Below are 13,816 nucleotides of genomic sequence, written 5' to 3'. Positions count from 1 at the left end.
GGAAATGACAAAATAAATGCATCTGGCTTTTTATTTTGTGTGCAAGAACCCTAATTATGTTTAATTACCACCTTTTTGCACAAATACAAGGGCTCTTATTTATAATTAATAGGAAAAATGCATAAATTACAAAAAGGCACACAGTTTAACTACTAACCATGTGCATTTTAAGCATATATATATTTATATATATCATGCATGAATCATTTTCAGCACACTCCTCTGCCCACGCTTCTCTCCCACAGTTTGATCCAGTCCGGTCCAGCACCACACCGGGCCGCAGCCACAATGTTACCCTTCAGATCCATTTACAACATAAGATAAGGAGAGCAGAGGCACATTGTTGAAAAGGTGCAGTATTCCCTTTCCATGGAGCCAGAGAGCAAAAACAATAAGCCAATGTGGGTTCAGAATCAATTTGGAGAGTCAAGCAAAAGTCCTTTGTTGTGCTCGCTGTATGGAAAAAGGGATAATGCAGCTTCCAAAAAAAAACCAGATCAAAGAGAGTGACCACCACAGCATACAGAGAAAAGAGGGTCAAACTGCTCAGTAGAGTGGTCACAAAGCATCAGCTCCCCGAGCCGAGCCCACAGGGTGGCAAATGAACCCGGCGACCGCTCGGCAACCACCCACAGAGATAAAAGAGCGTGGACAAACCACGAGCTCAATGAGAGACTGAACAGACAAACATCTGAAGTTCAAATGAGTCAATGGATTGACAAGAAATAAAAATAAACAATATCTAAAAAAAAAAACCCTGAGTGAACATGTAAAAATGAGGAAGAGAACAAAAGCATGGCAGACCACCAAAAGCACCTGAGAGCTGAGAGATGGACTAGCATTTGGGAAGAGCAGGTGTACATACCTCCTGAGGAAAGACAACAGCCAAAATCATGGGAACAAACAAACAAACAGGAGGAAAAGGAAACAAAAAAAATCAAATTAAATGATAAGGAATTATTTCACCACAGTCCTGTTATCTGGTTCCAGGGAGGCTTTGATGCACTGCTTTACAGCTTTAATTTTAGCAGACTGAATTTTGTATTGAGGGTCAACAGAATTTACATTTCTGTTGTTGTTACATCAGTCCACAAGGGGGAGTTCTACTGTAAAGCACTACATTCAAATACTGCCTCCACTTGGGTCCATTTCTGTTATATCCAATAATATACCTTCCACCTGGATTGTTTTACTCAAATCTGACAATTTGTTGTAATTGGAGAAAGAGTTATTCTTCACTCCCTTGGTGTAGATGGTTGTAAAGATTCACAACGATTGAAAGATTCAATTTCACTTTTCATGCTTTTTTATTAAATTCATTGTGAATCTGTACAATAGAGAGATCTCAGAGGAAATATAGGATGAAGAGTTCAGAGGTCCAGGGTTGTGCTTTTCTGCTCGTGGAGTGATTGCAACAAGTAAAAGTACCTGCTGGCATCCTGTGAAACATTTGTTAGGACACAGGTACCTGTGTTTGTGCACCAGTTTGTGCGCAACATATATTAAAGTCAGAAATTAGCAAAAGATCAAAACAAAATGTTCTCTAAAATGCCACTAAACACTTTAATTAGGGTTAAAAAAAAAGTGTGTGGTGCAGACACTTTATTTACAAGCTATGAAAGTCAGTATTTGTACATGTTAGTGTATGAATATGCCCTGGTCTAAATAATTCAAAGGGTTCCACATGTAGTGGTCTGATCTCAAGGCTACATTCATTATACATTAAAGCGGGCAGACACGTCTTCAGAAGATCTTGGGTGTTGTACACACCTATACACATGTGCCAATAGACACCTTCAAACACATGCGCATACACACGGGTTATTGATCTCAGGGGAGACGTTATCCCTTCATGGAGGACTTTCAACCTTGTGCTGCTATGAAGCACAAAACAAAGTAATCTATCGGCACAGCCACACTGACAGGAGCGCCATTATTTTGGTATGTGCCTCATAGACTGTGGACATATTTCCAGCGTCACTCACCCAGTTTTAGCAGCCAGCCCTCTCTGTCTGGGTTGAAGAAAGTGTGTGTGAGGTCGTTGCCGTCATCTTCTGGGATTTTGAAAGGCTCATTCTTGATGCTGTCATACAGATTCTATAATAAAAGAAAGTTGACCGTGAATACAGAGCAGGTTTGAGGTTAGAGGACTCACAAGGAGAGAAATACAAGCGCCACAGTGAGCTTTAAAGCCATACTGACCCTGAGCAAGTCTTCAGGTAGGTCTCCTCCATCGTTGATTCCTCTGTTCATGGAGATGAATCGTTCCACAGTAGGCTTGTCCTTCACATTCGGGTTGTGGAGGCTGGTGTTTAGCATGATGATGGCAAATGACAGGATGTAACAGGTGTCTGTAACACACACACACACACAAACAAGAGTAATCACACCATAAGAGAGGGATGAGCTTTATGATAGAGCAAAAGCCATCTTGCTGTTTAGCATAAAAATGCTCCCGGTGTTTAATGTAGTATTTAAATATGAATGTAAATTAGCTGAGCTGAAAGGACTGCACTTAGGGGACCACAGTCAACAGAGAGGAACAGATAGGCGAAGCTTCGTTAGCGAGGAGTGGGTGGGAGTGAAAGGCTGCGTGTGGGCAGCTAAGTATGCATGTGTGTTTCTGGATGGGCCCTCTAATGTGTGTGTGTTCGCTAAAAGACAACGTGGCCAGCACACGGCTGACGCAGCTGCACTTTATCTGGCCCGTTGAGAAGTCCTATGCATTATTCACATCCATCTGCATCCATGTTAGAGGCGGTCGGCTGTCTGCTCCGGGCATTATTTCCCAAAAGCCAGACATCATTCCATAACACAACTCACCTCAGCAGACTTTGTGTCTGATAAATAAAGCAGTTCAGATTTCTCTCTATTAGGTCTCAGTGCAATATGGAAAATTAAGTGATTCAGGCAGACGAAAGTTTATACAGTATAGTACCTTGAAAATTAAGAATTTGACAGTTAAAATGACCTATTATTATTATTATTCTGATTAGGAATTTAAATTATAGTAACTGTATTTATCAACTGCTGAAAAAGCTGGGCACCAAACTGAAAGCTGGGCTGTATGGGATGACTATGGCTACCTGTGGACTGGAAAACGCCAGGGTTGCACTGGCAGTAGCGCTGAGCGAAGGCCTCCATCATGCGGTCGATCTTCTGAGCTTCTCCCGGTAGCCGAAAACTCCACAGGAACTGTCTGTCAGGGGACACAGCTCAGTAGTCAGCAACAGAAACATCACTTCCACTGTGAAAATGCTAAATGAGCTCAAGGCACAAGACTGAAACTAACAGCTGCATCTTTACAATTTGCAAATAAGGAGACTCAAAATATTAGACTTAAAATATGGACTATATCGCACAAAACTATAAGGATCTATTTAAGCACTTAGTGAGTATGTAACAGACCTGAGGATGCATGTTCCTGGGGAGATATTGTCTTACCTTAAGGCCTGCACCAGGTTGAGGTCTGTGAACTCGTGAAGCTCCACAAAGGCATGGAGGACTTGGATATTGAAATCGTCTCTACAGGAGACAACATGACAAATATCAAATAAAAAATCTTTTTATCTTTTATCTTTTATCTTTATTATACACAAAAGTGTAGGACTGATTATCTTCACTATCAATCAATCTGCCAATTATTTTCTCAAATAATAGACTCATTGGTTGGTGTATAAAATATCAGAAAATAGTGAATAATGGCCATTACACTTTCCTAAAGCCCAAAATCAATTCTTAGTTTTGTCCAGAACCCAAAGAGATTACATTTTCTACCACATAAGACAAAGAAAAGAAGCAAATCCTCACAACAAGAAGTTTGAATCTGGGAATGTTGAGGGCGTCCAGTAGGATATTTTTTTGTTTTTGTTTTAAATTTCAAACTTGTAGTCTTCAGCCTCAACCGACCCTGAGGGCTCAAATCAGGGTGTGATCTGGCTCACAGGGGCTTATGAGATCTGTGACACACTGCATTCTCCAATCTAGCTCAACAGAAGAGGAAAAACACCATCCACCTCCCTCTCATTTATCATCTAATCTTCATCATGACATCATTCTCGACCTCCGTGCCCTTCAGAGTAAACTATCTGCGCAATGGGATCATGGGAAGGCTCTAAGGAGCTCTCGTTGACTGAGTCATATCCAGTCACTACTGGTCCCAGTGGACGAGTGACCAATCGTATCTCAAGGTCCCGCACTGCTTCAGCCCTTCCTCACAGAATCAAAAACACTTGGACAGCTTGATAACTGAGCATTCATCAACAGCCTGAGCTCCTTTTCCTGGTTCGACCTGCAGACCACACCCTAACTGTAACACTGCCTGCCCTATAGTGCCCGAGCAGCGCATACCATACATCAGGTCCATTACGATTTCCTGTATTATGCGTTTGCTCTCACCAGGATGGTCTGAAGGATGATTCAAACACGTGTATCCCAAGTGTGAGTCTCTCGGGCGGTACTTGTGAATGAGTAAGATAATAAGAGACAGATGGAGGTTATTGAGTAACGGACATAGTCCTGAGAGGATGATCTAAATGTGGGACCAATAAACTGTGTTTGGGAAAGGATGGGCGTGTGCCTGACCAAGAGGAAACACGGCAATACGGAAAATATGCACTCGCTGTTTGACGCTTTTGTCAACCACGTGGATGGGTGCTGGTGAATGATGATAGAGCGCACGAGAGGGAGATGGTACGATGGAAGGGAAAAAAACAGTAATTTAGTCTTCATCCTCACCTCTCTCCGAGGTAATCTCCAATGGCGGTTTTGTTGAGGCCCTCACCCTTGTAGAGGAACTGAGCAATGTCATCACTGGTATTTTTCAGCAAGTCATTCTCAATCAGGAACTGGATCCCCTAAGAAAGAGACAGGCCCCCAGGTTACATCCTGCTTACGAGAATAAGTAGGATAAATCACATTTCTGAAGAATCACACCGGTTACTTCCACCTACCTTTTTGGGGTCCATGTTAAATTTCTTTCGGCCCATGGCCACCTGTTTATTCCTCTGCATATTTTTCCTGGAACATAAGAACGGAGTTTGTTGTTAGTTTCTCTGTGTGTGAACATAATAAATATATAAACAAACTGTGGTATGTAAGTGTTTCAAGGGTGCAACTAACAATTATTTTAGTTATGGATTAATCTAAACATCATTTTCTCAATTAATAGATGAAACAGTCCAAAATCCAAATATATCAACATCATTGTACTTATTCGTCAAGGCTCAGACCATTGCAACAAATGTAGTCACTTCATTTCCTGAAAGTGTCTTTCCCATTAACATGTCCCATTTGTTTGGCAGAGACCGGCCTTTCCTCCCCCTCGACTGTGATGACAAAGTGTTGATAAAAGTGTTTAACATCATGCATATGGGAACGTCTCATTTCTCAGGCCTGAGTTATTCTGGGGTCAAAGTGCACTCCAATAGTCCGCCATCGCCATGGTTACATCTCCATCCCCAGCCGGTGAGAGGTCACCACTTCTTCCCACTGATTCACTCACACCAGCATTCCTTCGCCTTTTGTCTGCCAAAGTCCAACACTCGACTAAACAGACGCAGCCTATCATGTACCTTCTTCGATAAATGGATCACAGGGAACTTTGATCACAAGGTGCTGTAACCCTTAATGGGTTTAAGATCCAGGAGAGAGTGCTTTAGGATTATTCGGTACGATGATGGGATCCCTATCCACTTGAGTAGACCAAACCCACGCACTCCCTCCCCTGGGAACATGCATTGTCTGTACACCCACTGCATTATTCAGTGAGGCCGCCCATCTTGGGGGTGTGCCTGATGAAACATTTAAACTGCCTTAAAAGCATAGCCAATTTGGGGAGCATATTTGGTGTGACGGGATGGCCCTTTGGCCATCAAACATTAATAATTGACAGCTTTATTTGCTAAGTTAATAGAAGGCAAACAGCAAGTCAGTTTAGGCAAAACAGAGTGGGTCATGTGTGAGTTGAGGCGAAGGGTTGGGTCCCTTTCTCTTACCTCTCCTCAGTAGAACCCAGGTTCTCGATCTCACTTGTCACTTCTGCTATCTCATCCTTCAGCCGCTGCAGAAAAGACACAAGTGTTAGTCTTATAAATGTTGCGAGTATGACGTAAGATTAAATTCATCATCGTCTACTAATTTCCCTGACACCAGGAGGCGTGGAGCAACTCAAACAACATGCAAAGTGTCTAAAAACACACGAGGGCTCTATTAAACAGTGCTGAGGGAGAGGCTATCATGTCCCAATCACATGTGTTTGTCTGTAAGTGAGGTGGACTTTTATCACATACTGTAAATACTCACATCAGCGCCATCAGCTTAACAAAGAGAGCAGAGTCACTTCTGAATACACTGCCACACACCCAACTTTCCTCAGTTCCCTTAAACTAAAAACGGATAGTAACTCTCTATATCTCCTATCGGCGAATCTGTTTGCATTTGAGTCCTCTGGTAAACATTCTGAATGTGATTAGGCGGAGAACATTCGGGGATAACCTCAATACAAATGGAGTAAGAAAGCATAAAAGTGGATTATATTTTGTGTGGCGCTTTAGTGATTAATGGCCTTAGAGGCAGATTTAGTCAATCAAGCCAGAGCTGCTGGTGCCAGACTGGCGCAGTAAGGGCATGGTAGAGGTTAGAGGATGGAAAGGGTGACGTGAGCTTGATAAAAGTGTGGAATAATAGACTGTAGCCTAAGAGAAGTCCTATTTACAGACAGAGCTTAATATTGATCATGAGAGGCATCAACTAAAGGTTACAATCATCGCGCCTCTTCATTCATACCAAGCTACAGTGTTAGTATATCATTTCTTATGTGTAATACCAACTCACTATAGGCCAAACCACAAAGAGAACATCTGTGTTTTCAAAGCCTGCGCAATCACAACACATTCCTCAGATGTTTGCCTCCGCAAACAAAGGCAGTGCTCATACAGGAAAGCGGGTGGCTGTGGTGGTGGTGGCTGTGGTGGTGGTGGTTGGGGCGTGGGGGGTCCTTGACATGCCGGACCAGCAGAGGAGGGTGTAGGAGTCGAGGAGGAGAGGGGTCAGTGTGCACACTACAGAGGAGGTAAGGCAGAGAGGAGAGGACAGAGGCAGCGGTGGTGGCCAGAGAGGGGGTTAAAGGGGCAGCGACGGTAAAAGAGAGGGTATCGGATCACGCTTTGTCTGTCAGGGCCAGCAGAAGTTGCCCACTGGGACATCAGGAGGCCAAACCTTCAACCGGCAATGACAGTCTGCCACCCCTGTGTATCATTTGCTTTCAGAGATGGTCACCGACTCACAGAACTGACCTGAGAAGCTGGCTTTGATACTCAGCTGTCCTCTGAGGTCAAGGCAAAAGCCCAAAACATTATCACGAGCTGTGGACAGGAATCAAACAAACCACTTTATGGAAATTTGGCCGAGCTGATTTGAATCCTGGATCTCTTTGGACATCAGAGAGTACACGAGGGATATTCAACTGGCTGCATGAGCCTGTTCCTCATAAGAGCATAATCCTATTTCATCTGTATGCAGAATGATTTGCTTGCCTTATTTTTATACTCACATTATATTCAAAACCACATTCCAATAAAAACAACCAAAAGAGATTACTTGTAAATGGAGGTCTTTGGTGACACTACAGAACTAAGCAATAAACTGAAATGGCGTGCTAAGGAAGAGAGGACTTTGCAGGAAATACTTCACATTCCACTTGAGGTCAAATGTTTAAAGCACCCCTTGGAAAAGAGACATTTCTCCGACTGGATGGAAGGTGAATCAAAAGGCAGAGGAGTCACGGCTGTGGCTGAAGGCTGTGGAAGTGAGCCAATCTCTGAAACTTGTAGGGCACAGAACTGAGGATCCTGTTGCCCCATGAGCCTCTAAATCTCCCTTTAATGGGTGGATCACTAAAATATTTCATTAAGATCAGTCGGACTGGAAGTTTAATTGGATCCAAGCAGCATATCTTACAGACAGGCAGAGTTACAGCACCCTATAATGAGTTGCAGTTGGGTAAAATACTGTTTTCGTGAGAATCAAGTAGTTTATTTTCTTTAGTGACACTTTGTTTAATGAAGTCTGCTTTTTTTTACTCATCTACTTTCTGTGTTTTTGTGTGTGTGTGTATATAAACATTACAAAAGCCAACATATTCTATCCCAGTATTACCTGAATGTCCTCCTGCAGCTCCTGCTTGCGCCGGCGGATATTCTCCAGCTCCTGCTGCTCCTCTGGGGTGAGGTCGTCCGGCACTGGAGAGAGATGAGAGAGAAGATGAAGCGTTAGGACAGAGAAGCCCAAAATATAATTCACCTTTATCCTTTTCTATGCATATATATCCCTTGAGGCTAGTCCCTGAGGGTATCTCAGTGCACAAAAATAACATTATACTCCATTATTTTCCTTGACATCAGAGGGTGATGGAATGCCCACGGCGAGAGTTGCGGCGTACGCCACACAGGACATGCAACGACAGTCATGAAAGATTGTTACTCAGCAGCAACTGATACTTGGTCGGAGAGAAGAGGGGGGCAGATCAGACAGTAAACAGTCTCTATCGCCAACAGAAAACCAAGTCTGCAGCAGCCAGGTGCACTTTGAAGGGGATTTAACTTTTGTGTGTAGTCTGTCTGACTAAATGAAAGAGCTCAGGTCAGCCAAGCATCAGCGCCAGAGAAGCACAAATGTGACAGGTCTCCTAGCGCTGCCAGTCTCCCTGTCACTCACACTACAGGCTGTTATAATTAGTCTGTGCCGAGGACTGAGGGGTGAGCAATGTCTCAGCTGATGGGGTTTGTGTGTCTGTGTGTGCGCGACCTCTACCTGCACTCCAAGCATAAAGGGACACTAGTATCAGCACTCTAATCATAAGAGCAGTCCAAGCACAATCCCCGTTTCATTTACTTAAGCACTGCGCTGGATGCATTTTCCCTCGCTTTATTTCAGTCTCTCTGTAAAGTTCTTGCATCAGAACTGCTTGGTAATCCAGGTCCTGATAATGAACTAATAAATGTTTTACACATATGTTACTATGTAGTTACTTTAGAATACAGTGGGTCCACTGGAAACTAGACCCCTGGCAGTATATGCTATCCAAACACACTATTGATCAAGCAAATTATGGGTTCTGGCAAATATGTGTATTTTGAGTAGGTGACGGCATTGTTTAATGATGGAGGTCATATCAAGTATTTCCCATCTCTGAATACTCACTGCTTTTTTTTCCTTCTTCTTCTGTGAAATAAAACAAGACTTCCTTTTGAGTTGTAAGACGTCGACCATTTGGCTCTGTGCTTCAAAATAACTGCTTCAGAGGGGTTTTTGGTGACATTTGCACTAAGACTAGAGCTATTTAGCGCGAGTGACATTTAAACCCCCTAAACTCTCAGAGTGTCATGAGCTGCTCAAGCCATAGCGGTTGTCAGTTGAAGGGTCATCTCTGTTACACAGCGTCTTTTTCTCTGATTCCCCCCAGTGGCCAAGCACAAGCCCCCTCCTGTGACCTCTCGTTCTCCCCTTTATTACCTCAGTAGAAGGGTTCAAAGGTTAAAGGGGTCGAGGCTAGGGCCGACTTGGTGGATCTCTGCACACTGTTAACAGGGTAATGGTTATAGAGTGGTGGAGGCTGAGGGTGGAGGAATATTTGACAGAAGGTCTATAATTACTACTTCCACCAATGAGCCTTTTCCTTCGACCTTTTCTTGTCCTAAATGAATTTAATATTGGTCCCACATAATGTTCAGACGGCGCCGAAATAAAACTCACGACTAACTGAGTGGCTAAACTGTGGACGCCGTGTACCTGCAGTAAAAGGTCACAGGAATGAAGGGGAATAGCTAAACAAAATCTGGCACAGCAATCAATAACGCAAGGACGAGGCCAGCCATCGAAAATGATGAGCTTCATTGGACACACACACACACACAAATACAGCTTATTTCATTTTCCTGTAAAAGGAATAAATCAAAAATCAGACGTCCTCGAGAGAAAATAACATGCTGCATAATGAAGAGCACTTATTTTAATACCAGAGGTATGCTAACCTAAACAACTTGAGGCAAATACCCATGACATTCACTGGAATGTCTGCTAATATGTAACAGGGATAATAGACAATGGAAGACCAAAACAAGAGCCGTATAGCGGGCTGTTCAGGAGTTCCAAAACAAAGCCATGTTGTCTTCCCGTCTTGTTTTCAGACAGCTGGGGGAGCACGGCAGTCCACTGGAGGTTGACCTTTCACACATCATACTTCACAGCCTACAGTATCCTTAGCCAACCAGCCGCATCCATCCAAAGCGTTCAGGGTATCCATGGAAACCATGGTAACCTCTGCTTCTGCTCTCACTTACAGGGGGAGCAACAATATTTGCACATCCTAGTTTTTTGTCAGACAGTTGCATGGAGAGCAGCTCATACTGGAGAAGACGGACCGAGATGCACAACAAGTCACAACACGATGGATCGACTGGATGAGTTAATGTGACACGGAGTGAACCCAGAGCAGGCCATGTGTTCCACAGCGCAAACCAGAGCGACAGAGAAGATGACCTTAAAGGAGGAAGTCCCTTCCTCTTTCTGGAAATATGATGTTAGGTTGGGCGACTGGCAGGCGCTGAAGGGAGCCGCGCCACACAAAACAGGACAGCGGGACCCAACACAACGCCACCGCAGCATTCCTGGCTTAGAGGAGGACCACAAAGTGAAGACACTGACAGGAGAGAGGCAGAAAAGCACTATAATTTGACAGAGGAGACAGAAAGAAACTGAGCAAAGCAACGTCATCGTTTGAAGATGGAAAAACGTCTGTTCACGTGCACAAAGAAGGAGCTGGTATCTTCGCCCAGCGGCAGGACAGATGCAGGCTGACACCCAGGTCCTGTGATTAAAGGGCCACCCTACCACCCCATCTGACGTCAACCACGCCATCAGACTTATTCAGCGAGCCAATCAGGTGTACACGTCACTGCCTTCCTGACTCCACCCAAAACTATCAAACCACATCAGGGAAGGGAAAGGCCCCACCCGCGCATGTGCCAGAGGTGGGCACCAAGTGGGTGTCATTTCCCAGAAAACAGCAAATGACGGGGGGGGGGGGNNGGGGGGGGGGGGGGAACCCATCCACTTAAGTGAATGCTGAGAGCTGGTGCTTTTCCTTCTGTCTGGGAGCACTGTTTGGCTATGGTTCAGCAAACCTCTGCAGTGGTAAGGCCAATGAAAAGAGGCTGTCATCAGAAACAGACAGGAAGTGAGAAAGACAGAAAACAGAAGAAACAGTGATGAGACCCGTTTCTGTAAAAGTGAAAGACAGATTTAATGATATGCTTCTCTTGCTGATGCAGCGACCTTTGAAGAGTAAATGACATGAGTGGAAATGTGCCGTTTTCCCCTCCATAAACACAACACGCGCTATTCCTCACCCGCCCCGTCTACATCTGACTTCAGGAGCCTCTCAGAAGCAGAGAGCCCCAACAGCAATCTGACAGGGGCCAGTTTGTAGTGATTTCCACAGCCTGAAAGAGAAACACGGGCCGCCCACATATTCCCTCCTTCAGGGACTCATGTTGCTTGGAATACAGGTCATTCAGGGAAATAACGCGCACATGGAGGCGTGCAGTCGTGCACAAACAGCAGGGTGTAGTCACATTACACTCACATACACACACATGCAGGACACCCACACATCGACGCCCAGGGCCGACAGAGAGCGTCCCCCGCTGCGCCTGGCACTGTGTCAGCTATCAACACCATCTGACTGGAACTATGACATTCACACTGACTCCCTGACATCACTGCAAACATATCTGTTCGGTTTCAGTTTGAGAAAGGATTAACCACGTTCGTATCGGGAAGAAAAGCAAAACACTTAGCGAGAACAGGATTCTTATTTTAAGAGAAGAAAGGAAAAATGATACTCATTTGAAACCAGGAAATAGCCCTTACCACTAAGTCCTTCATTGGACTGAATAACTTGCTAAGACCAAGTGTGATTTGAAAATCTGAGTGGAGAGCAGATAATGACAATATCCCCATGCTAAGGTACAGACACGAGTGCCCCTTTGCCAAATCTGGGGCAGTATAATCTGAGCTTTGTTCCACCATGCCTAGGCCTTCATTACTACTGAGTGCTGTTTAACCTAAATTTATGACTTGAAACACGCCATTCCCTTAGAGTATAATCACAAACCACTCCTGAATTCTCTAGTCCCTTCAACAAAATAAAAACTTTTCTTGTGGCACTTCTGTGGCTTTAATATTTTTAAATCTGCTTCATTTGAGCCCTAAATCCCATTTAACATCACTATATTTGAGCGCGTATGTCTTTTGCTCTTCAGAGTGCCTGCAGACTTTCTAGACGGGTGAAGCAGTTTTTAGAGAGGGCTGGGTCAGCGGAGAGCACCAGGGACGTGACATCAAGGGAGATACCAATTATAGCTCGCTCTCCCACAGCGGCGGAGCCCACTAATACACATCCTGATTGCCATCCAGGCGAAAGAGGCAGACGTCTCATTTCCACCCAGATCACTGAAGAACTCTCCTTGGAAAATAAGGAAATTAGAATTCTGAGTGCTTGTACGATCTCTCAGCCACCCCCCCTCCCTGCAGATGTGACCCAATTTAGGGAGCTCCTCTCAACGTACAAGGACTGAAAAAAAAAAAAAAAAATCTTATTAACTTAATAAATGTCTACCTAGGCTGCCCCTATTGACACAGCTACTGGACAGGGTGGCAGGATACACACAGAAATGAACCTAAGAGACACAGCTACGGTCTACACAGAGGAGGATGGTGAAGTTAGGGTTTGGTGTGACACAAGCTATTCTCTTTACATCTGCTGTATATCTTTGTGTTTTAGGGTGAAGATTTTACACTAAAATGTGGAATCTTCGCAGCAGCAGACGAAGACATCAGTGAATACAGTTACGCCACCACGCTGCCTGTGATCTGCTGACTGAGGGAATATGCAAAGACGTACACATCCATTTCTGCAGCCACGTGTGTGTGTGTGTGTGTGTGTACACATGACTACATCTTTGATAAAGTGCACACACTGATCAAGGCAGATGAATGACACTAGGGGCAGAAATCCCTCCTGCGTAAGGTGCTACATCTGTTTATAGCTCTCTTTCCCTCCATAGCTTTGTGGAAGGAACAGCCTTCATTTGGTCCTCACTGCTTTCCATTAGGCTTGGTTCTTCCTCCTCAATTATCTCTCTTCTCATCTTCTCCTATCGCTTTTTTACATCTAACCTGAACCCGAAATGCAACAGAGATGCTCAGTGTTCTCCAGCCCTTCTCCCCTCCCCCGGCTGCTTGAGGATGCTGCTGTACAGCCTTTGTCCTTCCAGTTTAAATGGATAGCTCCATTTAAACTTGCTAAAATGTACCCTCCACCCCCCCCCCAAGGTCCCAGTAGGCTCCAATCAATCGACCACTGGCATAAAGCAATAAGAGCGCCGGCTGTAACGAGAAGCAGTCTACTTCATGATGAGGTTTAATGCGTTCAGCACAAAACACACGTGCACACACAAACAGTGGATTACGTGAGCTGGGATGGGCAAACACACACAGAAGTACACCAACGTCTGTTAAAATAGCTCCCAGCTTTCTCATCTCTGCTGCTGTTTGCTGCTTGAGCGACAAAAGGTGATTGAAAACGTGAACCTGTCATCCACTTATCTGTGGCTGAATCTCATTACTACAGTAAATCCCAAGGGGACTCTCCCTCATATCTATTTGAAACCACCCACCCCACCCACCCACCTTCTGAACCAAACAGCCTGTAACAAAGCTGAGCAGGGGCTGTGAAGGAATGCCAGGCTTTAAT

At 44.5% G+C, this 13,816-nt stretch overlaps 1 protein-coding gene across 2 annotated transcripts in view; it reads right to left on the bottom strand.

Moving 5' to 3' along the window:
* cyth1a (cytohesin 1a) overlaps nt 1-13,816 on the bottom strand; it is a 33,957-nt gene that overhangs the window by 3,383 nt on the left and 16,758 nt on the right. The window contains exons 2-9 of one of the 2 annotated variants that reach the window (XM_035654634.1): nt 8,158-8,240; nt 5,997-6,061; nt 4,953-5,019; nt 4,738-4,856; nt 3,445-3,525; nt 3,087-3,199; nt 2,203-2,351; nt 1,986-2,097 (exon numbers count right to left, since the gene is read on the bottom strand). In XM_035654634.1, the coding sequence (XP_035510527.1) occupies nt 1,986-2,097; nt 2,203-2,351; nt 3,087-3,199; nt 3,445-3,525; nt 4,738-4,856; nt 4,953-5,019; nt 5,997-6,061; nt 8,158-8,240 (789 nt within the window). Of the gene's footprint in view, nt 1-1,984; nt 2,098-2,202; nt 2,352-3,086; nt 3,200-3,444; nt 3,526-4,737; nt 4,857-4,952; nt 5,020-5,996; nt 6,062-8,157; nt 8,241-13,816 lie in introns of both variants that reach the window. The other variant, XM_035654635.1, reaches the window with a different exon arrangement.

This window comes from Morone saxatilis, unplaced genomic scaffold, assembly GCF_004916995.1.
Source record: "Morone saxatilis isolate NCDOM2014 unplaced genomic scaffold, NCSU_SB_2.0 Contig14, whole genome shotgun sequence".
In the NCBI taxonomy this organism is placed as follows: Eukaryota; Metazoa; Chordata; class Actinopteri; family Moronidae; genus Morone; species Morone saxatilis.
Note: the sequence above shows the minus strand (reverse complement) of the source record. Positions and strands in the feature narration are given on the sequence as shown.